Consider the following 27,804-nt stretch of genomic DNA (forward strand, 5'->3'; position numbering starts at 1 on the left):
AAGCCAGCAGCCTGCATCTGGGTGAAAAGGCAGGGCTACCTGCTGAGTTGGTGTGTGTTAAACACAGAATGAAATTACACTAAATCACACAGCCAGGGTAGATGTGTATATTAATTCTGTCCAACTGTCAGGTTATTTGACAAGTGGAGATCTTTCCAGCTAAAGACTGAGATGGACTATGTCTCCTTCATTTTATGGAAGAGACAGCTGCCCTTTTGACTCAAACTGCATTTAGATGTTTGCAGCTTCTCATCACAAGTCCTGCTTTTCCCCTACGCAAAAATCTTAGCTGTAATTACATTTCTGTAGGTACACCTGAAAATTTTCCTCAGTATGAGAAAATTATATTAGTTTGGTTCGGGGTTCAAAATAACATCCCACTGCTGTAAATTCTGGTTTACAAGAAAGCACAGTAATCCATCACTAGGTGGCAAGTGATATCTCCTGCAGGGATAAAGATCTTTCCTAGTCCCCCTTTGAGAGCATGCGATAGCTTGTTGTTATTAAACACAGAGACTGGCAGATTTAATGAGACCATATCATCATGAAATTTTACATTACAGCTTACACACCACAATACATTTAGAAAAGCTTTTTGCAATGAAAGTAAGTGTTATGGGGTTATATACTTAACTGCTTGGCTGTTTCATTCTCTGCTTTGCACTTCAGCAGTGGAAAAGAAAGGTGATCACAGCAAAACACAGCTTTGGAGTGAAGTCCTATTATACTCAGCTTTGCAATTTAAGCCCATAACCAACCAATGCTTCCTAGACTAGACTTGGAACTGAGCTACAAAGCACAAGACCACCACCAAACGAGCCAGAGGAGTGACAAGTTTTTACCACCTCTAATATCATAATACAGAACAAAGGGCATGTAATTTGTTTTTAAAATGCTTTAACTTACAAAGCAAGCATACACTTTTGAGTCAGGGAGTGATGCAGAGCAAGCTGACAGAGGACACCGAGATGGCATCTGAAGAGTTCAGGTAAGACTGCCTTGTGCCAAACACACCTGGAAGAACAGTGCAGAGGAGTTTTCAAGCAGCTCACTGAACACACCTGAAGTTGCTTGATTTTTCTTTTATATAGAGTACAGCTGTTAAGCTTAAGGCTCTCAATACAACTGCAATTCATGTAACAGTAGCACCCTGCACATTAGCACTCCTCCTTCCAATTAGTTTGAGCATGCACTGCTGCTTTTTGGCCTCCCAAAACTGAATGAGTTTTGGGACTGAGGAACAGGGCAAACCGAGCATCTGTTTCCACATAGGAGCTGGTAATCAACATTTAGTGTCAGGGTCATCAAAATATAGTTTTATTTACATTTTCATATTCAAATTCAATACAAATCATTAAATATTTACAACTGTTTTAATCATACTAGAGCTAAGAAAATGCATTGCTTTTCCCCTCCAGATTCAATAGTACTTTATTGCGGGCTTTCAAAGTTCTGCTAACATTAGAAATAAGCCATACATACAGAGGTAAAAAAAAAAAAAAAATAAAGTGCATCTGTAAGATGTCCTTAGTTACCTTTGCTGGCCAAGGCCCTACACTTGCTATGGAGGCACCAGTGCTCCTCCTGGACCCCAGTTCAACTCCCCACAGATGGCAGACAACTTACTGCTCCATTATCTGGTATATTTACACAGCGCCAGCTCTCCCTGCAGCTTTAGCACACAGGCAAGACAACATGCAGCAATAGTCCAGCATTTTCAGAAGCTGGATCACTTTCCAAACAAAATATGGCAGAACCTTTGGGAAGAATCTGCCTTGTCATCTTTAGTTCAGTCTTCCTGAAGTCATCCCAGCCTCTCACAAAGCCAGGACTCTGGCACATGCTGGTGCTAGAGATTATAATAACTCCCAAAACCATGGAGGATCTTTCAGACTGTTTAATACTAACAGGTCTGAAAAAGTCCTGCAATTGTTCCCTTTACAGTATCGTGCAAGTCAGATTGGGCCTGTCAGCTTGAAGCTCTCTTTTCCCTTTAGGAATGTGTGGTTGGCGGGTTGGAGTTGAGAGGTAGAGAATCAATCAGTTTACTAGACAACCAAAGACACTGTGGGCAAAATCCAGCTTGACAGGCATTAGTTTGTACTTTCTCCTATCAAATTAGTGCGCTGAAATATTGAATACAGTGTTGCTTTAAACCAAAGTTTGTCTGGTAAATAAGTATTAGACTAGATCAAAATCAATTTGTTTACAATGAAAATCCACTCGAATTAAAACAATAAACAACAACAAAAAACCTTAAGTCAAAACAATTCCCAGTAGAGACAGCTACAACATAAAGAATCTTCGCCTTATTTAAATGACTCAAACGCTGAAGAGAAGCTTTGCTGAAGATGGAGCTTTTTAGTGTTAAAATATGATGTTTTTCTTTATATTTAAGACAGCTTTAGCTGAAGAGTGCTAAAACTAAATTCCATGTGGGAGATGCAGTTTTAAGAACAGCAAACCATATGGTTACGATTTGAACAAGTCTATTTGATCTCAACATTGCCAAGGCAATATTTTTCTGCTAGTCTTGCAATGTTTGGTATATATAGGTGACAGCCACAGGCAGCTCCTTGCAGAAGGCTCACACCATGTTGCTGGGCACATTCTTAGGACAGACTTCACGATCTTGTGTTTCATCTGCCTCAAAACTTGGGTTGTCAGCATGCGGGAGGACCTTCACAGCAGAGAGCTGGGATTCATTGTTTACAAGACGCATACTGTCATCTGTCCAGAACAAAACCAAGAGAAGACAAGTTAAGTGTCATAGGCACACTTTACCACCTTAAACCAAACCACACTTGCTTTATTTCCACAAGCCCACTGCAGTGGTCTTGTACCAGTACTCTCCCTGCAGAGTGGGAAATCCAAGGCTGTGCTCCAATTACCACTCCTCTGCTGCCCCTTATTGGTTTGTGAGCACATTCTTGACATTACCTGTCATTTCCAGAGGCATCTGCTCAGCCCTGGGGTTCACTTCTCACTAGTGCTGAGCAAGCCCAGGTTGTGTGTGCAAGGGGCAGAAGGCCATTCACAGCTATGAAATCCAAATACACGGAGACTGGCAATTCCCATATAACTTCAGGGCTGCTGAAGACACACATCAGGAGCAACTTCTAGAGACTAGGTTCAGAATAAACTGTGGGACACAGGCTGATTCTGAGAGGGAGACTAACCTTGTTAGGCTGAAGTTAATGTGTGTCCTTGCCCCTCAAAGTGAGGGTATGCGACAGCTTGAGCAATATAACAAATCCAGCATCCCTTCAGTTGCTTATAGGGATGCAATTTCAAGTTTGATGTTTAGCTCATCAGAAGTGCACTCAGCTCTACTGGGGGCCCTAGACGGGGCACTCCAAACACATCCCTTGCTGGAACAAGAAGTCCCATGGGTGGCAGGCAGCAAATGCTGCACTTTGCTATCAGCTAAGCTTCCCGTGGGAAATCTAAAGACACAGCAAGAGCACCCCTTTTGTCTCTGAAAGCTTCCCCACTTACTCCTCCCAAACCCATTCCACAATCCAGGGGACAGTTACTTTCATTTGTTTACCTAGAACCTTTCCATTTTTAAAATCCACAGCAACACTGAGTTGGTAAAGTTGAACACTAAAAAGGCATTTTCAATTAGTTTGTTCTTGTTGAAAAAAGTATTTGGAAAAACTGATAGTCTTTTCACATTAAAATTCTCTGAAATATTCAAGAATTATTCAGCCTTGGCAAAACCTGAAATTCCATTGAAGTATTTGTCATCTATATTTTAAGTCATCTAAGCTAAAGCAAGACTGATCACGCAAACATTTTCTGCAAGTAATTAACTACTTAAAGCAGACAGATCTAGTAGCAAAGCAATACTCATCCAAAATGAAATCTCCAAAGAGACAATGAGATGAGGGACATCTTTAGAAAAATCTCTTTGGCCTTTAAGCAGTAAGCCTTTGATTTTTCAACTACTCTTCTCATAGACTTCAGTTTTTAATTCATATTTGTGTTTCTTTCAAAACCAAAAAACAAATGTCAGAGCCAAGTGCTAAAACAAAAGGGAAAATTAAGATTATTCTGTAAAATGAGGTACTTGAGCACTGTGAGATGTTCTTAAGGCAACCTCACCCCTAATTCATAGCATAAGCAACAAAGTGCAATACAATATCACAAGAAAGATGAAGCAATAGACGCACTTTCCGATGGTGCATGTTCCTCCGGAACAGATTCATCAGCTCCTTGCACAGAAGCATATCCAGATGATGCAGTTTCACTACTATTATCTTCTTCATTAACTGCAGAGGCATTTGGTGTCCCACTGGATACTGTGGGTTGTGCAGATTCTGCCCCTTCTTCTACATCCACCTTTGTGATAAAAGGGAAAATGGTTAAGTCACAACTTTATAGGAGGCTGCATCTCTCTAGGAGACCAATGCCTGCAAGGACGAGAGTCGAGTGATCGCTCCCCAGACAAACTGTCATGCATTTTAGCTGGTCCAGGCAGCGTCAAGCACTGGCAACAGCATCTTCCCTGGCAACTGCCACAATGAGCAGTTGCAGAACACGTCAGAAATTCCCTGCGTACCCTAGGAAGTCATCTGGCTGCAGGAAAGCCATACATGCTAACATGTTCACTTTTCAAGGACACTGGGTACTTGAGAAGTGGCTAGAGGCTGTTTTCAGGGACAGTATGAGTTGTCAAAGCCTGCCTAAAGCTTTGAGAAACACCCTTAGCTAAGGGAGCTAAGAGCAATTCCTCAGTCATGCATTATAATCAATTTTGGTTGGCATTCTGCCCAAAGCTTTAGATGACACCAACTCAGCCCAGGTCAGCTGCAGGCCTCACTAAGTGGGACACAGCAATTAGTTCTGTAGCATCTCATCACTGACACAGCCACAACTGTGCTCAGCATCTGTGCTCTAGAGGCAGCATGACATAGCCCATACGTGATGACTACACTGGCATAACACTGATAACTGTGTCAGCCGCTACAACAGACTACAGGCTTACCTCAATACCCAAAGCCGTCAGTATGTCACATTTGCACATGGGGCATGTCCTGTGTTCCAGAAGCCAGGGGTCAATACAGTTCTTGTGGAAGAGATGGCTGGTGGAGGAAGGTAACAAGCAGTTAGGTTTCACACCAGCAAAACTGTCTATGCGGCAGCTATGAAGTCCCATTTAGAAACACTTAGAATTTATTCATTCTAGAGCAGATTACTGTATTTTGCCACAAGTTTCAGCTCAAAGTTATGAACAGTTGACCTCTCAACCTGTAGCTGGTTTATGCTTATTAGTATCTCTATACAACCTGCTAGAATTCAGCATTATCATAATTGCTACATCAGTTTTAACCTTTTTTCTAATTTTTGGGCAAAACATTCCCAGCTGTTAATCTAACCAAGTATTGACATCTCAGCCTTGGCTTTAAGGCTAACTTCCATCTTGCAGATGACTAAAGCACTTGTTTCTGTTAAAACTACACAGAAAAATAATCTCAGAGTTATGTCCTCAAGATAAACTACACTCCCACACATTTACTTTGTCTGTGAAGTCACTGTGTATTCAAAGTGGATACTTGGCAGGCTGCGCACTCAAGAAAGTAAATTTAGTTCAGCCATTACAGATGCAAACTTGCACTTCTATGAAGACACTCAATTCCACAAGGGGTCTGAATTAGGCTCCAGATTCAGGAGGATGACTTGAAATCGTGCAGTCTGCCTGTTCCCTCAGCATGAATAGACATAGCAGACAGGCACTGCTCGATATTAGTCAGAACTCTATTATGAGACAGGTGCAGAGATCACCACATCCTGTCCTCAGTATCCTATGCCCCAGTACGATACCAGGATTCTCCAACTCAGCCCAGATAACCAGTTCTTCCTTCCAGCTGCACCGACATAATGTCTGGAGTACAATCTGAAACTTCCTCAATGTGTGACTATTTTAGTACATGGACTTAATACTGGTCTTGTGTACCTCTGCTACTGTAAATGCCTTCAGTTTGACTATCTGGACAAGAATGCCTTCAGCAAATACACACGCCCCAGACACTTAGATACCACTGATGTGACTCACAGCAGCATTCGACTGCCTGTTGCTTTCATGGATAGAGTTAAATGCTGTCAACAAGTAGGGTCTCAGTGTAGAGGCCAGCCACCAACATCAAGTACGCTCTTGCAGTAAATATCATGGTTGATACTGGCAGAGATCACCACTGATGAACATTATCAGGTAAATGCAGTCATCATAAGCTAGTGCCTCTTAGAGCAAGATTTGGGCCAAAGAGGAAAACAACATAACAAATGTATGTAAAAGCAGTCTCAGAGCAAAGCATAATGCAAACTTGTGCATAAAGAATACATTTAAAAGAAGTTACTTCCCCTCTTAACCCAGTAAGTCATGCTTTGTTTGCAACTTCATCTCAAGATTAGCAGGGTTTATAGAGAAATAATGAGAAGCCAGACCTCCTATCAGCCAAAAGTATTCAGATCCTGTCTAAATGCTACTGTACTCATGGGATTGACTTCATTACTAAACAGGACCACCAACTAGCATCAACCTGACAAGACAGCTGAATACTCACTAACATGTGTGCCTGAACACTTATTCAGTTTTTCCTAAACTACTAAGGAAGTTTGTTAATAACAGCTTAACAGGCCAACTTCTTGATACCAAGCCAGGTTAGAAGTCATGCTGCTTGGGAACAGAGAAACATTTTGCAAAACTGTACCCTTGTGCACAGGTAACCCCAGCTTAGATTGGAGTTTGACAAGTAACACTGCTCAGCACACACACAGCAGCTACAGGTTTTACCATTCTTCAGAAGCTGATTTTTTCCCTCAAGTATTTCTTTGTAACCCTCCCCAAGGGTAACAAAACCTCTTCCCATATAAAACTTGTGCAGTTCACATTGCAGTCCTCTGATTTTAGCAGCTTTGCCAGAGCAGTCCCATCCAGCAGGCACATGGGAAAGTTTCCTTCAGCCCTAAAAAGGCTTCATGGCTCATCTTAGAAGTAACCAAATTAAAGTTTAGTGCTACAACACCAGCCTTCCACAGGAGCACAGCAATGAAATACAGAGAATTATAGAAAAATAAACTGCTATAGCTCTATTTTGGCCTCTATTTCAGAGTATCCATACAGGAATAGAAACACTTGCTTCTAAACTACCCAAGTTAGCATTGCTTAACAAGTTCAGCAGGAACACAGCTGTCTCAGTAACAAAAAAAAGGGCATAGTTTTGCCAGTTATCTGCAATGTAGAGGTAACATTCTTATACACCAGCAAAGGAGGAGATCTGTAAAAAGCCCCGGCACTCCCTGGAGAAGCACTGTGGTGTGCCAAGTTGTACTTGTCAGACCACTCACAGGGGAAGTTACGAACACATGTTGTTGCGGCACACTACAAGTGTGTATTTACACAGTTCCTGTAGTTCAAAACACTGTTTGACAGAAATTAAAGAATTCTTGCTGTGCAATGGCTTGATTGAAGTGTGATCAGCTTTGTTAACACAGCAAAAGGAACACCCAGTAAGAGGCTTCCGGATGCTGGATCAGGGGACAGTTTGGAAAACAACTTACTTGCAAGTGAGAATGCGCACAACTTCATTCGGCTTGTACGGCTCAATGCACACAACGCAGCTGTCTCCATCAGAACCAGTCTCCTAAAGTGGTGAAATGAATTTACCATGTTAACAGACTTGAAAAGCTTCCTCTGAAGTACAGTCAGATTTACTGCAGACAAAGGGGTCTAGCTAAAGTAAGATAGCTCCCATATGTAGTCTTATATAAACAAAATGTGTGGGTTATTCATAGTCAAACACACTTTAGCAGAAGCCTTGAAAGTTTAATCCCATGGTTTAGGAGTCCAGCTGCAAACCATCCTTGGATTACTTGAGACACTACTGTAGAGATTTAAGAACTGCTACCTCCAGTTTCAGCTACACAGAGAATAGCTAGGGCAGCTGAGTAGATATAGTTCATGCCAGCAAATTAGGACCTCTCACCTCAGCAGCTAAAAATAATCTGACTTATAAGACTGTGCAAACTGGGAAGTCTTGCACCCCAGAAAAGGACCTGGTCCCAAAGAGGAACCATCTCTGCAAGAGACAGTTACGGGCTCAGAGAGACTTCTGCATCCTGCGCCACAACGAAGGACCACTCTGGGTTCTGTGCAAAGCGTGTGCCATAATGCTCAGGAGATTATAGGATCAGTCATACCTTGTCCCCTTGCTTCAGGGTGCGCAGCTGTAACTGTTCAATGGCCTTCTTAGCCCTGCCCCTTAGTTGCCGCTGGAACAGAAAACAGTCCTGGTTAAACACAGTCACTTTCTCTTTGGTCCTGGTTACTAATACCAAGGTGCCTGCTGCAAGCAGGAACCAGTTTTATAACACGGTGTTATCAAAACAAGGCAAGTAAGCAGGACTATGCTGTTTAGAGACAACATGAAACAGAGCTTCAGGACATACTGGTGCGGTTATTGACTCTGGATGACACAAAGCATTTTCATATGCTTTGTTTTTAAGCAAACTTTTTGCAAAGCACAGGAATTTCAAGGGTTTCTTCTTAGAGACTAGGTAAGATAATACCTTGATCAGATTAGACCTAGCCAAAACAAACAGAAGCCTTCCAAATGACTTGCTACAGAAGACTGAACATCGAGTCCAACAATCAATAATTTTAACTAGTCACTTTATGACAACTTCCTGGCACAAACTCACCACCTGATGAAAGGTAAGATTCTCTACCAATCAATCAGCTCAGCTACCACCAGCACACCCTGAACTCATGCTCTGCCACGACTGCTCCACAGAGCACGCAAACAGCTCAGGAGCCTCCCAGCACACCCCACTCCTGTCAAGTGGAAGAATGCAGTTTTATCTCAATATTGGTTCAAAGTAACATGTACAAATGAGGGGAAAAAAAAAAAAAAAAAAAAAGGGCTCGGAGCTATTCGGAGCTATTTCTCCCCCTCCCTATGACAGGTATGAAACAAATCAAATGAATAGCCCCAGATGGATTACAGGGCAGCTTTAATGAATGCAGAGGAGGAAGCATTCCCCTTCGGGCAGTGATTCACATGCTGCTGTCGGGGCAGCAGGGCAGAGCCCAGCAGACAGCAGAAGCCCAGCTTGCCTGGCAACTGTTGCTGTCCAGCCATCACTGCTAAGCATTTGATTAGCACCAGAGCCAACGTCTGTTTAAAGGTCACAGATTGGTGCTGTTCCACCAACACGAAGAATGAGTGTCCTCTGCCTCCCCAGAGCACTGGCTGCATCAGAACAGAGGCATTATCAGGCAGCTCTGGTAGTGCCACCCAACACAGCATTTATCTTAGGGACAGACTAGACTCAGGTTTTGCAGCTAACCAACAACTCTCTCCCCAATTCAGCAGCTCAGTGCAGGAACTGTGCACTGTTGGCTCTCCAAAATTAGTTCCCCTTGTGCATTTTAGTTCAGTTACAAGAATCTCTTCTGGGATGAAGGTGCAGTGCCGGTGGCACAAGTACAGAGGGAACAAGTGAGTGGAGGGTTGCTGCTGACAAATTCAGTGAGAACTGGTAATTCAAGTCTGTATAAGATTTCCTGTGTGCTTAAGCAGTTAATGGCAAGCAAGGTCTGCTGGGACCCTGTCACAGAGTTTTGATGCAAAATGACTTATTTGTGTACTGCCACTGTTTTGGGGTACTAAGATATACCATCAATGTACACAGTCCCAGGTTTAATAGTTGATAGCTATTAACAACTATCAAGGAAGAGATACATACAATCCCAAGTTGAAGGATGCAAACAAGTTTTCAGATATATCTTTAATGAACATGAACCAGTCAAGTTTTCTTTGAAGCTTGTAAACTCCTACTGCTGAAGACATCAGTGTATGTTTCTGTAGGTCACTTAAGGTTAACTTCAGAATGATGCTCCCCTTGTCAATGTTTTGGACTGAAGCCACAGAGAAGCAGCCACATACTCCTCTCAGTAAACACTGAGGCTTCCAAAAGTTTTAGCATGGTAACATCAGAGCAGGAATGCAGCAATGTTAGTACTGCTCACATGCAACCAGAACTGTCACTGCTACTTGTTATTAATTGAAAACTAAACTTTCTAGGAATGTTCTCCTTCATCCAGTATCTAATCTACACATCTATGTCAGGCCAATCATATTAGACAGGACTCAACTGGTTGTATCGTTAATAATTTACTGAAACAATTTTTTAAGTTTTGCCTGGGCACAAGTTTAATTCTTCTTCATGAAATGCACCAATGGCAAAGTCACCTTTAACATTGATTTTGGTAAGTACAGCAGAACACTCCTCCAAGGGGGAGGGAGAAAGGTTGCAAGAGGAAGCTTTTTATTGAATAGCCTAGTAGGAGATCCAGAATGCTCAAGCTTGGAATGTCATGGCATTTTGTGAAGACAAGATTTTCAAGCAAACATTAAATGATATTGACAGTAAGTCTAAAAGACCCAACCAAGCAACAAACCAAACCAACAGAATTTAGATATTACAAAACAGCCCAGGTCCCAGCTCCTATCCAGGCTCTGACATGTTGAAGTCGACAGGCACCCAACTGGAAAAAAATAGGTTTGTTGTTGCTTAGTCCTCAGTCTTCCCTAGTCCAACACTGTCAATTTTGTCTGCAACCTTTTCTGCATAAGAGTGCCTTCCTGGCACCCTGCAAGCATGGGCATGGCAACGCAGACCAAACTAAGGAGGTCAGGAACTCCTGCTTTTCTCCTGCAAGCTAAAGGAGTTCTTCCTCACAGGTAGCTGCTGCCATGAAAGCAGTTTCAAATTGCACAAAGTTGAGCAACTGATCTCATCCAAAGCCACTAATTAGGTCATTTCTCAGCTGCAAAATCTAATCTTTATGAAATCAATAGAAGTGAAGACTAGAGCTTAAATTAGAAACCAAACCACAGATAACATCACTGGCTATTTTGCGTTATTAAGGATGGTTAATATATTAAGGAACTCAATTTGCCAGTACTCCACTAACTAGAAAGGTAGCAAGCCACCTACCACATTTGCCTTGTTTTTCTACCTTATTGCTCACATGGCTTATGATGCAGTAACAGATTGCAGAGGTGGGGACTTGAATTTCAAGTCCATAAGAAAATATGCATTCTGACAAGAACTCTCAGGTTGTAAACAGTTTAGCTAGTTGGCTCATGAGAAAAAAGCTACACTATTGCAACTTACAGATACACTACTAAACTTTGTTTTTACTTGGACTGCAAGACAAGGTGACCCGGCTCTTCTCAGTAGAGACTCAACTTTTTAAAGAAACCCTTTGCACACTTCTACATTGCTGACTTGTAGGCAATTCCTGCTCAAGCTGAGTGAGAGACAGCTGCTGCCTTCAAGAGAAGTCTGCAGGGAAGAACACATTTAAAATATACATGTTTACATGTGACCAAGCCATGCAGAAAAAGTGCCTTCACCAGATGCAGCAAGTAGTCATACCAAGAAGTAGAGAAACTGTATCGTCAAACAGCAAAGTTTAAAGGTACTCAACAGCCTGACTGTCTATAAAACAAGAGATTACTTCAGAAAACACCAGAGTTTGAAGATTTTTCTCAAGAAAAAAAAAAAAAAAAGGAGCAACTTATTGCCAATATGGTAATACCTAGAAGCCATCCAGTTCAAGCAGGGGTTACTATTAGTCCCAAGCACAAATGAAACATCTATCTAGCCAGGATCTTGTTTTCAATAAGCCTTTGCAGAAGAGAAAAAGCATCTATAAAATTGCCTCCCCTCTTTCTGTTCTACCCCTTAGTAAGCAAGTGAGACTCAAGCTTCATCGCCCTTTTCAGTCCACGGTGAGTGCTCTCCCAGGACTGTGGCTCAGTCCACAAGAACAAGCCAAATATTCAGGAACCCGAACATACAAGAGACAAGCTGCAGAGCATCATTATCACATATCACAATTAGCTCATCATAGCACTCTGTAGAGCAATTCAAAAGTGTTCGTTTTTATTCAAGTGGTAGACTGACACTTTAAAAGACTTCTCATTTATAGCAATATAATCCTACAGGGAAGGTCAGCAAAGCAGACATACTTTGAAGAGTAGTGCCACTGAGTAAAGGGATGCATCCAGAACAGCAGTTCACTTCTGAAAGAGGGAAAAATTGTAATACTTAACTATCAATACACTTGACTGTTTCCTCAGGATACCTCCTAGAAATGTGAATAACCCTTAGACATCTGTGTAATAAAGGAGACAAAACACACTTCTTAACTCCATCAAATAACAGACCCAAGTCCAGGCAATCCATGTTTCTAAATGGCTGAACGATGTCAGGAAAGCTCCCTATGTGGCATGCAAGTTGGTAAGTTTTTTGACTAATACACAGTAGTTCATGGAGCCATAGCAGTTAAGGTCCCAAACTTTGGATATACACAGAAAATCCAATCAGCTGGTTAACCAGGAACACTGTAGCATCACCTTTTAGTAGTTCACCTTCACTAACAAGAACTTTGTTATTCTTTGCTTATCTAATATTTGTGAGGTCAGTTTTTAGATGCCATGGTATAAAAACAATTGAAAACAATTCTGGATTGTCTTGAGTTTCACTTTTACAAAACAGTACATTTTTACCCCCTGGTAGCAGAGAAGCTTTCTTCTATTCTTATACTTTATAAAGCACTTTTTAAGGCTCCTTAATTTCAGTTCAGCTGAAATCATGTGGAACTGGCACGTCATTTATCAATGTTATTTTTCAATCTACAGTAAACTCCCAGAGCACATAGAGCCCAAGATAGAAATACTTTGTGAAGGTGCTAGCCAAGCAGACTGGATTTTCCCAGTACTGTCTACCACTGAGGCATTAATAACATTTGTTGCTTTTTGAAAGCCTGATAGCTCATAATAGCACTGGACTTCCACAAGCAGTCTGTTAAATACCTTCAAAGGAAGAAAAATGTTCACGTAATTTGATAAAGCTTTTTTTGCAGGCCAGCTTCTAGGGTGCAAAGGAGAGTGCTTCTGCCATGAGACACAGCTGCCAGGGCAAGGCTGAACAAAGTACTCACACCTGAGCCACTCGGATCCCATTCCTGCTGCTGCCAATCACCTTTGACAGACAGTTGTCATGCCAGGACTTTATTCTCACGTTTAAGGTTTTTGCGTAAGCCCTGAAGTAGCAGGTACGAAACAGGTCTGATCAGACAGAAGACAAAGCTGTGAGCATTAGTCCTACCAGCTGATCAGATTATTGCACAGAAGAGTTACTTGGAAACTTAACTCATTAGCAACTCCCTGCCTGGGTTTGAGAAGAACACAATTTAACAGTGCTTTTTTTTCAGACTCCTAATTGAGGCTGTCACTGCAATTCTCAAAAAGCCTTCTGTCAGAAAGCAGCTTTCGACAAGCAGCAGTTTCCTGGCTTGTGGTCTACAGAAAGGCAGCCGAAGTCGCAGACCGTTTGGCAGACACATTTGCAGTCGTGTCACACATTACAGCCAGCACACAGACAGCTCTGCGTGGGAAGTGTGAGGGTCAGCTAAAAGCAGATTAGCACTCTCACCGCCTCCAATTCACAAGCATTACAGCTGCACTGCAGATCAGGCAGTAAAACCAGCAGCAGACAGTCAACCAAACCAATCAGTTAATGTCTCCAGACAGTTCAGGGGTTGCTGCTTCTTCGGAAAGTTTTAATTTGTGATTCTGTTTAAAAATATCTCTTAGCATTTTAAAGATCACAATCTCTCCTTCCTGTGGAAGGGACAAATTCAGTAATTTTGGTGCTCAACCAGTATTTTGCCCTCAAGATCCACAACATGAAGGCTCAGGAGCATGAAAAAAAAATGGCAATGGCACACGCAAACTCACCTGCTTCTTGGACTGGGCCCTTGCAATCCTGAGTCTCCGAGCAGAATAAAAAACGAAGTAGCCCATGGTTGCTGCTGTGACAATGAAAAACGACACCGAGATGAAGAAGATGGAGTACTGATTCATCCAAGGACTGTGCTTTTTCCCCACTTCGATAGCCATAGTGACTTTCAGGCCACTCTCGATCCGATGTAAGATCTCCATGCCTTTCAGGTTGCCAATCATAATTGCAACAATGCTTTCAGCACCTGCAAAGGAGAAGGGGAATCCATAGTCAGTTCCCAGGAGCTGTATAAAAGTTATTTCCTTAGATGTTCAAGTGCTAAAGAACAGAATGGAAAGTTTCTAACTGGCATTTGCAGATTCAACAAGAGCTGCTGGAGTAAGTGTCATCTCCATGTGCTTGTTCAGCTGAAAGTTACATCCAATTACCTATGAGCTGCACAAGTGACCCATATTCAGAATTTTTCTCCATAGCACTCCTCAGTCCCATATAGAAAACACATTGTCAATATTTTGGACTCAACACTTTGGCAACTTACATTTTAACATTAAGTTAAACACAAATCCATTCAGAGAGAGGTCACTAGGGACTGCAGTATCTCCAGGAGCTTGAGGTGCCAGGTCCACAGCTGGTGGCTTAGGGACCTTCCTGTGATTGATGTGACTCCCTCCCTGCTCCACTGCTGCTTCTTAATACCTCTTTTCTAAATCTGACTGTACTCTTCAGGACTTCTCCAGACACTGAGCAATCAAGGCCACAGATCAGCCCTTGCTTCTGTGTTTTCAGAAGCAACTGAGAAATGCTTGAGTAGAATTTGGCTGTGAACTATAAATGCTGTTGTGGGGTTTCTAATGCAAATTCAGAGCCAAGCAAATATTGATGTGCACTCAGCTTTTAAACAGTTGGTGACAGATGGTAAAACTCTATCCAGATTTCAACAACAGATTTCATTTACTCATTTGAACATCATGACAAGCCATCAGCAAAAGGGGTTTATGGTAGGAAGAAATTTCAAGCAATTCTGGTCACCAACTACAGACCAGAAAAATAGCTGATTTAATTTTGGTGAAAAGCAAGTACTTGAGGACACTTGATACTAAACTTTAGGCAGTCCCAATGCAACACCAAGGCTCTTAAGTGGGAAAAAAAAAAAATTAAAAGGGAGAAAGATAGATGAGTAACTTGTCCCTGGCCTACCTCTAAACTAAATACAAGAAAAACGGATTTGAAGACTAGCTGGTCAGGAGTCTCACTGCATTAAACCATCAGCTGCACAACACTTGTAATAGATGTTCTATGGTGAAGGAATAAAGGCTGTTACATACATGGTACTCTTAGCTAACCACCTAGCTAAAAACTTTTTAATGGGGAGACCAATTTTTTTCCCTTCCTTGAAGAGAAACCTTATCTAACTTTCAGCTATCAAAAAACCTGCTAGAATTGGTGTTAAACCACAAAGGCTCTCATTTGATAAAGTGCTTATTAGTTTTCCAGCTTGTTTATGTAATGCCTTTGATCCAAGATGGCTAAGCATGTCTAGCAACCTTCCTCAGTGTGACTAAACTCATCTTTTATTCAGAAAGCTCCTTGTAATAACAAGTGCATCACACAGGGAAGAAATAAATAAAAAGAAGACTGCAACTACTGTCCTCTATAATGAACTAGGGCTTATACATCAGTTATAAAATTAGCTGGAGTCAGGTGTTAGGAACAAGTAAAGAATTAAGCATGAGTCAAGTCAGAAGCTGAGACTTTAATAAGCATAGAAGAAAGTGTGAAAGAACAGGCTGTGACAACATGAAAATAAAAAGCCTGCCAAAGAAAAAAAACCAACAACTTGTTCTGCCGTTTTCCTCTTCGCTTCTGCATGTCTCACTAGTCAAATATAGCTTGTGGTTATTTGCAATAAAAGATGTAGTGCATGGATTCCTGTTAATGAAATGTCACCTTCAGCCTGCAAAACCACTTCAGTTACTAGGCTATCGGTTGTGAGCAAGTCTCAACCTTAAAGAATCTCCCATTTAAGTTTTAGGCTAATCAGTTTACCAGGATGTCAGTAGGGGATAGTTTTAAGTCTCTTCCTGACACTTTTTCCTCCAGAAATTTCTCCTGCCATTTCAGCTCTGCTTTAGCCAAACACATGCCAGTGGTCAGCTGGTGGCTCTGGCACTGGAGCACCAAGGGCAGCAGTGAGTGTGGTCATTTCCATCAGCAAACTCCCACTGATATACATCATCCACCTTCAATATTTCATAATGCCATCTCTTAGGACCAACAATTAAATTCTAAAGGCAATTACAATTGAGCTAAGCTGACATCACATGCAGTTAACAACATGCCTTGTGCCAACAACAGGGGAAAGGAATCCAGAAGCTGCACCTAATTTCTGGTCATCAGTAGCACAGAAGTTCAGTCACTTCAGAAGCTCCTTTTGGCCTAAACAAGGCTCTGGCACCATCGTGCAGGGCCTGTCTGGGAGCATCACCCCTTCCTGGCAGAAAACAAGGACTCCACCTGCCAAGAGGAAATTCAGTGATGCCTGATTAGCCCAAAGCCAAGACAGAAGCCCAGAATCCACATTTAGGACTACTGCTGTGCTTCTGGAATACAACCAGCTAGGATCACCTCCACCCAGCACTTCCTGAGCTGCAAGATGAGTCCCACCACTACAGGTCCTGAAACATGTTCCATGGCTGGAAACCACCAACCTAGACAGACTCCTGGCAGTGCTCAGGCATCTCAATGGAAACAAGCTATTTGAGGGGACATCTGCAGAGGTGTCTCAAATACAGGAGCTGCCCTAGACTGTCAGCTTTCCCCTGCCAAACTCCAGCAAAGCAAGAAGGAAATCAATTAGTTGTGAGTGGCAAAAACCTCACAGAAACCCAAGTTCTTCACCCAGACATCAGCTTTAATGATTCAGATATAGCTTCTATAACTGTTTCTAAGGGACATTAGAAGGTGAGATTAAGCCACTGCCTGATCAGCTAATAATAGCGTCCTTGCTAAAGACCTGTTTAGTTAAACATTTCCTAGCCTCTCTCCCATCTCATGTGAAATTGGAGAGGGAAAGTTATTCAAGCCTGTAGACAAATATAACCTGCCTCTGTAGATTTGGAGTTCTGCAGGAGGTACCTCCCAAACTGTAAGGCAGCATGCTGGTCAAAATCTGAAGGATGCTGTTTTGCAGATAAGGGTTGGCACACACAGAGTGCAACAAGTTAAATGGTTTGTCATGGTGTGTTCAGGGTGAACAAAGCTGCAAGCAGATTCGCCCAGGAGATGGGGTTTTCAGACTTGCCTAATTTTTTCCCTTCCTCCCCCATGCAAGTGAAGTAATGAGATGCCCAAGCACCTTAGAGGAACTACCTCCTTCCCATGCATATTAAAATTACAACTTCTGGAAAAACTATAAGTAGGTTTATCAGTTTCTCTGGGTGTTACAGTTGGTTTTTTTTTAAGGAAAAAGAGAACTGGTATTCCATAGATATTGATTATTAATCTCCAGTAATGATCATTCCATTCCCACTTCTCTGTTGGGACACGTTGAAGTTGTCCACCCTTTCAGGCAGTTGTAGTACAGCTTCCAGGTGGTCTGGAGTTCACAAAGTGTCAAGGACATTCAGAGATTGAGTGCACTGGGTTTTGCAGCAATTGGAGGCTACATGACTGAAGGCTTTGTGCCCAGGCCCCCAAAACTCACTACTGTTAAAGCCTTTCTGTTAGGCAGAAGGAGAAAATAAAACTTTAGAAGGGAGCTACACTAGCACTCCAGGTGGAACAAATTCAGCAGAGACAACAGCCATAGCATGCAGACTTACAGGAAAGTTCTGCCCACTAGAGACTCTGCAATGGCCACACTGAACTTGCTCATGGTCTTGACTTGAAGTCTGTGCTATTGGGGAGCATGGAAGACCCCTTCAGCCCTCCCAGAGCACGGCTGCCAGCTATATGTGTAAATGTAACAGGCAGAGTTCCTGACCTGGGATCAAAGTTGAATGCTACTTTAACCATAACTAAAATTTATCCCTAGTGTCCTGCATCTTCCCTAGTGTCCCCATCCCTTGTGTCCTTGCAGTCAAGCCACTCACTGCATGAGAACATCAGAACTGCCTAAGCTTCACAACCATCCCTCCTGAGACAGCTTTGGCAAACAAATCTTCCCCTGAGGGGAGCAGGGTGTTGCTATAGCACTGTCTTTTCCAGGGTAAAATCCTGTCTCCTGGACATCCTGGTGCAGGCTCCTACAAGCTGAAACCGCTCCATGCAGGGCAGCCAGCCCAAGAGGCGGCGGCTGCTCCTCGGAGCTGCAACAAGTCAAGTCAAATGTTGCTGGTGTACGTTCAGATCTTCGCCTTTTCCTCCAGACATTTAAAAAAAAAAAAAAACTTTGCTCCGTGTTAATGTAGCTTTTTGCATTGTGCATTCAATAAAACTGAAGCACAGCCTGGCAAGGGGAGGAAGGAGAGCACCTCCAGTAATTTAAATCTCTGCTGTGTTAGCAAAACCCCCTCGAGTTGTGAAGGCCATATTTAAGTTCCCCAGTTAATTAACTGCCAGAAAACATGTTTAGTTTTAAGGAAAACTTTTTCAGCATTTGGATTTAAGGAATCTTTATTGTAATACCACACTTCTTGTTCACCACTTGAGTTTCATAACCAAGAATGTCAAACTGACTCAAACAGTTAATGACACCAGCTTCACAATTGCATGCTACTTTCTGGTGCAGCCCATTTTAAGGTCTAATACACTAGTACCTAACAAAAAACATCATGTCCCTTCAAAATTTAAGCAAAAAATTCAGTTACAGAACTTGCCATCTCCGCATATTGCCCCCTCCTCTATCACTGACTTCAGTAGCCCACCTAATACCACAGAGAACATTAATTCCATCTAAGAGAAATAGTTAACATTTCTCTGTGCAATACTCTGAGGTGACACTGGCGAACAGGGCTCTTGTGAGGCCCTGGCAAAGCTTTTTGCAGTGAATAATTAACCTCCAGCTGTTTGACATGTTTGCATGTCACAGAAGCCAACTCAAGAACTCCAGCTTCAAGTCAGCTGCTCTATCCTCACTTAAAATTGTTTTCTGAGCTTGTTTAGGCATTGGAACGGTTTTGCAGTGTTTAATCGTTTCCAACCTAAACAATTCTATAATTCTATACCAAGCAAACTCAGCTTCAGTTAAGTCATGAAAGACCCTTTCATTTCAGTTTAAAGGTGTCAGTGTAACCTGGAGCAAATTCTACAGATCTTTATTTTCTCAGATTGCAAAAGCCAAACTCCTCTAATGTCTCTATCACCAGTTTACCAAGAACAAGCTGTGAAACAGTGCAATAGTTTCCCTTTTGGGAGCTACAACATAGTTTGGTGAAAACGCTTGAGGAAGGCAATAGCTTTGTAGACATTTTTAATAAAGCCTGTCTAAAACGTGACAAGTAGCCAAGTTATTTCGGAACAAGTAAAAAGCTAGCATGCCTCACACAAGATCCAACATTTCTGATTTCATACTTTTTCCCCCCCCCCTTAAGTTTTATGTTACCTTTAAGCAAGTGAAATTAAGCACCAAGAGTTTCGCCAGTATTATTTCCCTTTATCTTGTGCCTTGTGCAACCAACACATCTGCCGTGGCACAGCCGCAGCTTCCCCTCCCTGGAAACCAGCACAGCTTGCGTAACACCTCACTGGGGTGTATCTGCACACAGTCCTTGGTCTTGATGCTATCAGCAATCCACTTCAATGATATTTTAACCTAATAGCCAACCAACACTAAGTTTTCCTTAGGACTCAACTGGGTGTTTAATATTGAAGAGAAACATGTCAAAAGTCACCGGAAAGGGAAGGAAGCAGCACAGTAACTCCGGCTGAAAGTGAAACATTCCCATGCCATGTGTAGAAGGGGTTTTCCAACAGACTAGCCATGGCTGGCTGGTTGGAAGTTGGTTCATATTGCAGCAGCAGAGTGAGTCCAGATAAACTAAGAATTTTATTTTTCTTAGCCAGTAGATCACCTTTGTTTGTTTGCTTTACAAAGAAATTAAACGGAAATTTGGTAGAAAACCAATGAACTGTTTTTTCTCTGAACGCTTTAAGAGTGAGAAATGAAGAATGAAATTATTAGCAGACTAAAGGCTGCAGGTACCCTGGTACAGCAGAGTAAATTCTACCAGAGAGCTACTACAGGGTGAAGGATTATTTTTAAAGAGCTTCAGTGATCTTGCAGAGAAGTGTTCAGAGAGGTTGCACTCACACAAACACTGTTCAAGGTACCACAGCAATAACCCAACACATGCTCTTTCTGCAGCTATAGAAAGCCCCAGGTGACCACCACGCAAACCACACGCTCAGAAAAAGCAGAACGGAAGAAGTTAGTCTTGATTTTGATGGCTTCACATAGAAAAAAAAAGAAGAGCAAAAAGCAGGCTTCAGAGTCTGAATTCTCAAGGAAAAGATAGGCTCTCTTTAACCACAGCAGAATCACTATGCCAAGACTCTCTAGGGTGATTACATACAAACCCTGGCCTTGGTCAGATAGTGGCTGGATTTCTGCATTTACCTACATGCTTGCAGCACAGATCAGCACTAGCTGTGCCTTCAGCCTTAGCCAGAGGAGTTAGTATTCACCTGGCATCCCTCCAACCCCCAACATCAAAGAGACATTAGGAGATCAAGCCAACTCTTCCACTTTAAGATGAAAGACACTGTCAGTTGACTCCCAACAATCCCCTACCAAACTAGCACACCTGGCTTTTCAGTCATGTAAGAATATTTAATTTATGGTCTTCCCGGTTTAAAAAAAAAAGACATTTTGAACGCTGTTTATATTGAAATAGTAAGAAACAGGGGATTTCTAGTAGTTATTGAACAGGCTGGTACAAGCTTACTGTTATCTGTTACAACAGAAGGGAAAATAAACTAACAGTGTACACAGACCAAGTCGATATTATGGACATGATGTCATTCACCTGGGATGAAAGGCCAGCGCTGCACACAAAAGCCATTGTGTCACACACCACACCACGCTGGGGACACAAGGGCTGTACCTGGCCGCAGAGAAGTGCTGGGAAACCAGCCGCCCGCATGCTAGCTCTGCTCTCAATGAGAACGTTGATTAAAAAAGTAACGATTGCACAAGGCCAAGTCTAATCAGGAATACCGATCTGACCAAGCAGCACTTGTCCTCTGTCACAGACACTGACAGAGGAAACGTCATCCTCACACCTTGATTGCCTTGCGATAACTCCCCTGTGCAAGATGGGAGGGTGACTGAACTCATAGCTCCAAGAGCAATTTAAGCCTGGAAAAGCTGACATGTAGGTAGAAGGCTTGTCCATCACCCTTCTGCTCTGCATGCTCTCCACCCCAAACACTGCCTGGCACCAAGATAAAAGAATTGCTCACTTCCAGGTTACTTTAGTTATTTAAAGCAACAGCCTCTTGTGACCCCAGCTTCTTGATTGAACTGTCTTCTTGCTCACACTATCACTTAAGCTTAATGAAATCTACTTTCAGCTTGCTTTACTTGGCAGCTGGTGCTATGCTTGATCTCTTCCTCCTTAACACACAAGTCTTTCAAACTACAGAGGCAAACAGGCAACAGCGAGACACTTGAAAATGTTGCGAAAATTGGCAGGAGTAGTCAGGAATAGGAGGCAATAGCCAGAGCTTTAAAAAGAAAGGGGTTTTGTTTGGTTGGGTTAAAAAAAAGTGGGGGAAAAGGAACATTACAGAGAAATGTAAAGATGAGAGAAAGCCTTAGAAGATCCTCAGCATAGCAAAGACAGAAGAGAGGGAAGAAGAGAAACCCTCTATTAACCAGTGGTTGTGTTGCACAAAAGAAATACCCATTCCGGAGAACTCATGCCCACAGCAGTCTTTGCCTGCAAACACATACCACCGTATGCTCTTCCCCAACGCTGCATTTATCAATGGGACTACACTGCTTGGGAACTACTACCCATGTTTGTCTAGGGGAACTTTTTGGTGAGCTTGGCCATCAGATCAGTCACCCAGCAGCTACTGCGGATAAGAAAGATTTCCACAGGCAGAAGGGTGAGGAAACTTTTACCAAACAGGCTGGGTGTCTGAAGGAGCACATCAAGACCAAATGTCATTTTACACGTCATGAGTTTCCGTGAGTTCTCCAGGGAATACTGGATGTGGAAGCCAACCTACACTCTATTTAAAGGAGCGTTAAGTTATTATTTGTCAAGTGAATCCAACAAATACCAGCCTTTTTTTCTTCCTCCCCCCACGCCCCACCTTCTGAGCCTTTAAGACTTAATGTAAATGCTGCCAGGCCCTAAATCTTAGGACATTTAAGAACATGAAATCATCCTTTAAAACAGCAGCCAAGACAGCACACCTATTAAGGGCACTAAAATGAATAAGGTCCATAGGACAGCTCTCCATGTGCTGTTTGGTCAGTGGCACTTACAGAAGAAAGGTATCATCTTTCAGTCCAGCGAACAGCATCTAAAACCCTCAGGAGAAATAGCAATCAACATTCCCCAATGAAAATTCTGCAGTGAATTTACTCAACAGCTTTCAGCAGTTTTGATTTATTAAAATCATTGCTCGTCCTCTCCAAATGAAATTGAGCTCACAGCCAATATCCCTTGCTCTCAATGTACTGGTAGCAGCAAAGCGCTCACCAGAAACAAGTACGTTTGAGAGAGCTATTGATAATGTAAGTCAGCACAGTGTGAGTCCAAAGGCATCTGTCTGCAGAAAGACGACAGGACACATTTGAAACAGCGAGGAACAGTGCTGAGCCCAACCACTCTTTGCTCACTGGCACACTCAAGACTGAGGCAGACAAGCACCATCACTGTTTTAGGGCCATATGTCCCACATAAAAGCCTCTGATACCACAGCTGTCACTTAAGATTTTAATTCATCCTTTGACATTTCAGCAGCCCAGTAAACCCAAAGAGTAAGGGCACTTCACAGACCTGTTCCAGGCTATCTAAGGGTTGGTGCCTACCCTGCAGTTTTCCATGACACAGAGGTACTTAAATTAGACCAAAATTAGCAAAGGCAGGGAACAGTAAGTGCCAGCAGCACTAATTAATCTGTCCTGCTTCTCAGTGCCACTCATGCTTGCTCACAGACCACTGTGCTGTGACCAACCCCAGCTCACTATCGCACCCACCATACCTGCAGGTGGGAGACTAGGGTCAGCAGCGAGACTCCGTGTACCACGCTCAGTTATCTGAATGTCACTAAAGCTGTGACATTACTTTCCTCTAAACCAGGCAGCCAGGAGAGACGAATTGAGCACATAAAGGCAAAAGTTGCAGCACACACACATCAAATAGCTTCTCTCAGATTCAAAGAGCTATGAACTCCAGGCACTACAGACTGCAAACATGATCCCGGCACAGTGGATTTGAGCTCCTTCTCAACAAGAAGCTGCTGGTAGGAAGGGCTAAATAACCTGCAGAGGCTCACCTGGCTGTGGCCAGAGAACATGGGGGAGCAAGTGTCATTAATTAGACCTCACATCCTCATTCCTCACCTCAGATGTGCTCAGCACAAATCTCCACTCAGCACAAAGGACAGGGGCACTATTTGTTTACACGACACTTACAAAGCATCAGCACAGCCTGCCTTGGGATTACTGTTCCATCTCAGTCTTTAACAGGAATAGGTTTACAGGTCACATCAGCCTTCTAATATCATGGCAAAGTTTTAGCTTGTTTCTAAACATCATGCCTCACATGAAGCTGGAGCAGAGCACAGTTACACACTTTAGCCATATGCTATTTCCTCTAAGGATATGGAGATTAGCCTTCACCTTAGTGAAATTCTGGCAGAACAAGTTAAGCAGCAGCACTACATATTTAACCTTTCCTTCCCCTTTCACCCATTGATGCAAGTTTACACTTGAACCAGATCTTGTTAGCCCAAGACATGCTGATACTGTTTTAGCCAGAATTATTTACCTGTGTTCCCCCAGAATAAGCCCTCTGCAGATCAGGTGATGTGCTTTTCAAGGCTAGAGTTATATGACAAGAGAAACCAAAGAAAATTATCTTCTGACCTGCAAAAACCCTTCTTTACCAGCTGCAGGGAAATACTTAACATCAAAGAACACTTTCCACGGTTATCAACATACCCTGACACCAAAGGCACCTAACAGCCTGGTTCCATCTTGAGTCAAGGTCCACCTTTAAAACAAACCAACTTTTGTTGCGCACTTTTTCCCCCACATGCTGCTGCTTTTCTCCAATCAAATGTCTTTTTCAGAAGGTCAATATAGATTAGGGAGAGGTGCAATTATAAGCACACAGAACTGTACTTTGAAACCCTGCTCAGCCTGCCACAGAGAGGTACCATCTTCTTCAAATGAACACAATTAAAACTCAAGTTTGCTAATTGATAAGGTTTTGTGCATATGAAAGTACAAAGTAAATATTACTTTGGACTCAATCAAATCCTTGACATTCCATGTGTTAGAGAGGATTAGGTAGGATTCAATCATATCTGATTTACCTATTTATTGCATTCCCTTGGTTTTATTGACAGAGTGGTTTGATTTTGTACTTTTTTTTTTTTTAAGTTGGCACACCAAAACGTTTCCATGCATTGCACTGATATAAGCAATAAAGAACTCATCAGACTAAACATGATAAGAAATGAAGTCTCTGGAAGCAGGATGACCGGGACAAAAAAAATACTGTCAAGTACAGGCACATTTAGGTCTCTAAACAAGAAAGCTGCTTCAAAAGCCTGACAGCCCCAGTAAAAGGCACACTGTACTTTTAAATAAGCTTCTGTTAATAACTTCGTGCTCTGTTTCTACCAAAGTTGTGCAAAGAAAAGCATGTTGTGCCATGCATTTTACCAAAGCCCAGCCACAAGGATCTCCCCTCTCTGCCAGGCAGGTGACAGCTCCCATGCCCGCGGCACCACGGGCAGGAGATGCTGCCCCAGGCATGTCAGGAGATGGGAAAGCCCTGAGGCTTTGCTTGCCCTTGCTCCAGCAAAGCCACCTCCCGCTACCTCAGCTTGGAGAAGTGCTCAGCCTTGTCTGGTTTCACTTGCTGGCATATGATGGCCCAGTTAAAGCAGAAATGAAGCCAGTTAGGGAACACAGATTAGGAAGTCACCGTTAGCACAGCTACAGCCATTACAGCAACCGCCAGAGTTGTAGTTGCACAAAAACCATTCTTTACTGGGCAGGGCTACTTTCACCACCGCCTCCAGAAGAGCAAAGGCTTCTTCCTTCACCACTGGAGGCCAGAAGAGGAGAGCCATCCCAAAGCACAGCTCAGCAAAGGGCAATATGTCCAGCTCTTACCTCTTAAGATTGAGCTCAGCCTATGGCAATACACCTTGTCAGCATTAAACAAGGAATATCTTCCACTTGGCAAAACGAGGCTGATTACTTGTAGCTTGCTCCCTCTTGGCCGGGCTGTGTTGAAAGCCTGCAATGTTTGTCAAGTTTGAGTGGAGAGCGTTGGCTCTCAGCAGGGGCACATGGCATGGGTGGCCCAAACACAGCATGCCACCAAAGCCCTGTGAGCAGAAGGAAGCACATCGCTCTGGGAAGAGGTGAGAACAGGGACTCGCAGGCAACCAAGGCAACAGAAAAAGATAACTCAAGTCTAGAGAGGAAGAAAAGGGAGGGTGGAATGGGAGAGAAAGAGACTAAAACAGGGACAAGGAATAAAAGCAACATCAGCAAGAGGCTTAGCCCTGTAATTGTGCTAGGATATGGCAAGGAGGAGTCACGCAGATGAAATAAGTGGTTTGACAGAAGCTGTCCTGAAGGCCCCATCCTGCTTGTCTATAGTTCAGCTGGGAAACTTCAACATGCCCTCGAGCCCCTGTCCCATCAGGCAGGATAATCAGGACAGCTAGAGCCACTCTGACATAAATCCCCCAGCAGAACGCTTAAGGACAGCATGGGAAGCAGGGAGCTCCTCTTGGAGCAGACCCTGCGGAGAGCAGATGGCTCATTTCAAGAGGCGGCTCCTAACAAGATTAAGATGCTGTAGGTCTCACAGCAGCCAAGATGGAGGAGGGGGGAAGAGCACCTTCAGCAGCAGGGTCATCAGCAACCTACCCCTGTCAGCAGCACCAAAGGAGCTCCTCTGGGAGCTGCAGGATTAGGCAGGCGCACGGGGAACAGGGCTGAGGGCAAAGATGCGGCTGTCAGTGTAGCAGGAGGAACTTGCCCAGCAATAGCCCAAACTAGATAGCATGTGCCAGCAGACAATGTGGTTACATAAGAAAGCTCTGCCTCAGAAAGGCCAGAGCCCATCCAGACTTTATGGTTTAAATTCTTAAAGCTGAGTACAGACAGTCATCCAGCTCATTAAGACTGCATTCAACAGACCTCCACAGGCAGCTGCCGTTTCCTTGTCTCACCAGAACACTTACCCCCACCACTAACAGACAGAAACCCTCCACATCCCTCATTAGAGGGCTGCTGCAAGGAAATAATCATTTTTTTTTTAACCATTTACTATTCATTTTCACTGTTGTATTTCTCTCCAGAAGATGTGACTTCCCAAAGCAGTGTTGCTTAGGAGAATACCAACATCAATCCACCAGCCAAGGGCTGGACAGAGCCACCAAAGCCAGCCCCCCCTGCCCCACCACAGACAGGCACCTGCTCCTGCTGTCACCAGAAAGCAGTTGCACAGCTCTGAGCCCAGGGCCGTTTCTCAGGAAACACTGAAATACAGCCAAATCTCATTCTTCACTTGAAAGATGGGCAGTTTGGAAAACAAACAAAATCACCACACTACAAAACATACTGCTGGCAAGTAGGAGGCTTTCTATAGTAAGAGAAGCTCTGTTATCAGCCTCTACAAAATGGAAATAACCTTCACAGGGCTTTAGCCACTTGCATTGGAAGTGGCATTTTGCTGGTGAAAAATCACCAACGGAAGAGCAAACCAGTCTCAAAATCTGCCTCTTTCTGAACCACTTAGTGTGCAGGACATGGGGCAAAAAACTGCATCCGAGTGTGGAAACCCAGCCTATTTCAAGGCCCAGACTTTACAAGCTTTAAAAACCCCAGCATCCATCAGCTCTGGGCAGCTACCGGTCATGCTAGAAACCCAAACAAACTGGAGACGCTGTTCCCAGCCTCACCCCGCACACACCCACGCCCAGTGCCCAGCCCACCCGGGCCAGAAAGCTCAGGTGGCCGCCTGCTCGCCCTCAGCCCACAATAGCACTCTCAGCTATCAGACATTGTTACTCATTAATCAGAGAAAATTCAACAACAGCAGCGCCTTGAACAGCACCAGCTAGTCCGGGCAGAAACTATTCCGGTGCAGGAGAGCCAGGAAAAAATTCCAGTCTCTTAACGTGCATCAAAGCCGGGTCTGCTCGGCGAGGGCTGAATCACCCACCTGGGGCTGCACCCGAGACGTGCCCTGTTCTCGCACCCCGCAGAGGAGCGGGCAGGGGCAGCTCCCAGCGCAGGGACCCTTCTCTTGCCAAGGCTCCCCCCTCCCGGCTGCCGGGCCCCGCGGCCGCTCACCGTGGTGGGACATGGGCAGCACCTCGTTGCCGGTGCCGCGGTAGTTGTAGATGACGGCGGCGGCGGCGCCGCGCTCCGCGGCCAGGCGGATCTTGTCGGCGAAGGAGCAGCCGCCGCCGCGCTGGATGAGGGCGAGCCAGCCCCGGGAGCCGCCGCCGGGCGGGGGGGCCCCGCTGAAGTTGGTGCGGGCGCTGCAGGCGTTGAAGGAGTCGCGGTCGTCGGGCAGCACCAGCACCCCCGAGGCCGCCTGCAGCGGCGAGTCCTGCCCGTACAGGCCGCTCTCGCTCGCCTCCCAGCCGCTCTGGTTCGGGTCGCCGCCGTCCTCCCACGACACGTTCAGCCAGGCGGTCACCACCGCTGCCGCCGCCGCCCCGGGGGGACCCTGCAACGGGGCGGCACAGAGCAGCGCGACCAGCGCCAGCAGCGCGGCCCCCGACGACATCCCGGCACGTTCCGCCTCCGCCCCCGCCGCCGCCTAA

General features: G+C 43.9%; 1 protein-coding gene across 1 annotated transcript; it reads right to left on the minus strand.

The window, feature by feature from the left end:
• Nucleotides 1-1,288: 1,288 nt before the first annotated feature.
• On the minus strand, nt 1,289-27,804 carry RNF128 (ring finger protein 128). Its single transcript, XM_082061891.1, has 7 exons — nt 27,326-27,804; nt 13,818-14,065; nt 8,203-8,274; nt 7,564-7,646; nt 4,991-5,087; nt 4,176-4,344; nt 1,289-2,730 (listed from the first exon to the last, which is right to left on the minus strand). The coding sequence occupies exons 1-7, from the start codon at nt 27,765-27,767 to the stop codon at nt 2,588-2,590; spliced, it is 1,254 nt and encodes a 417-aa protein (XP_081918017.1). The 5' UTR covers nt 27,768-27,804; the 3' UTR covers nt 1,289-2,587.

The sequence above is a fragment of the Streptopelia decaocto genome (genome assembly GCF_964273445.1).
Source record: "Streptopelia decaocto genome assembly, chromosome: 10".
NCBI classification, from domain to species: domain Eukaryota; kingdom Metazoa; phylum Chordata; class Aves; order Columbiformes; family Columbidae; genus Streptopelia; species Streptopelia decaocto.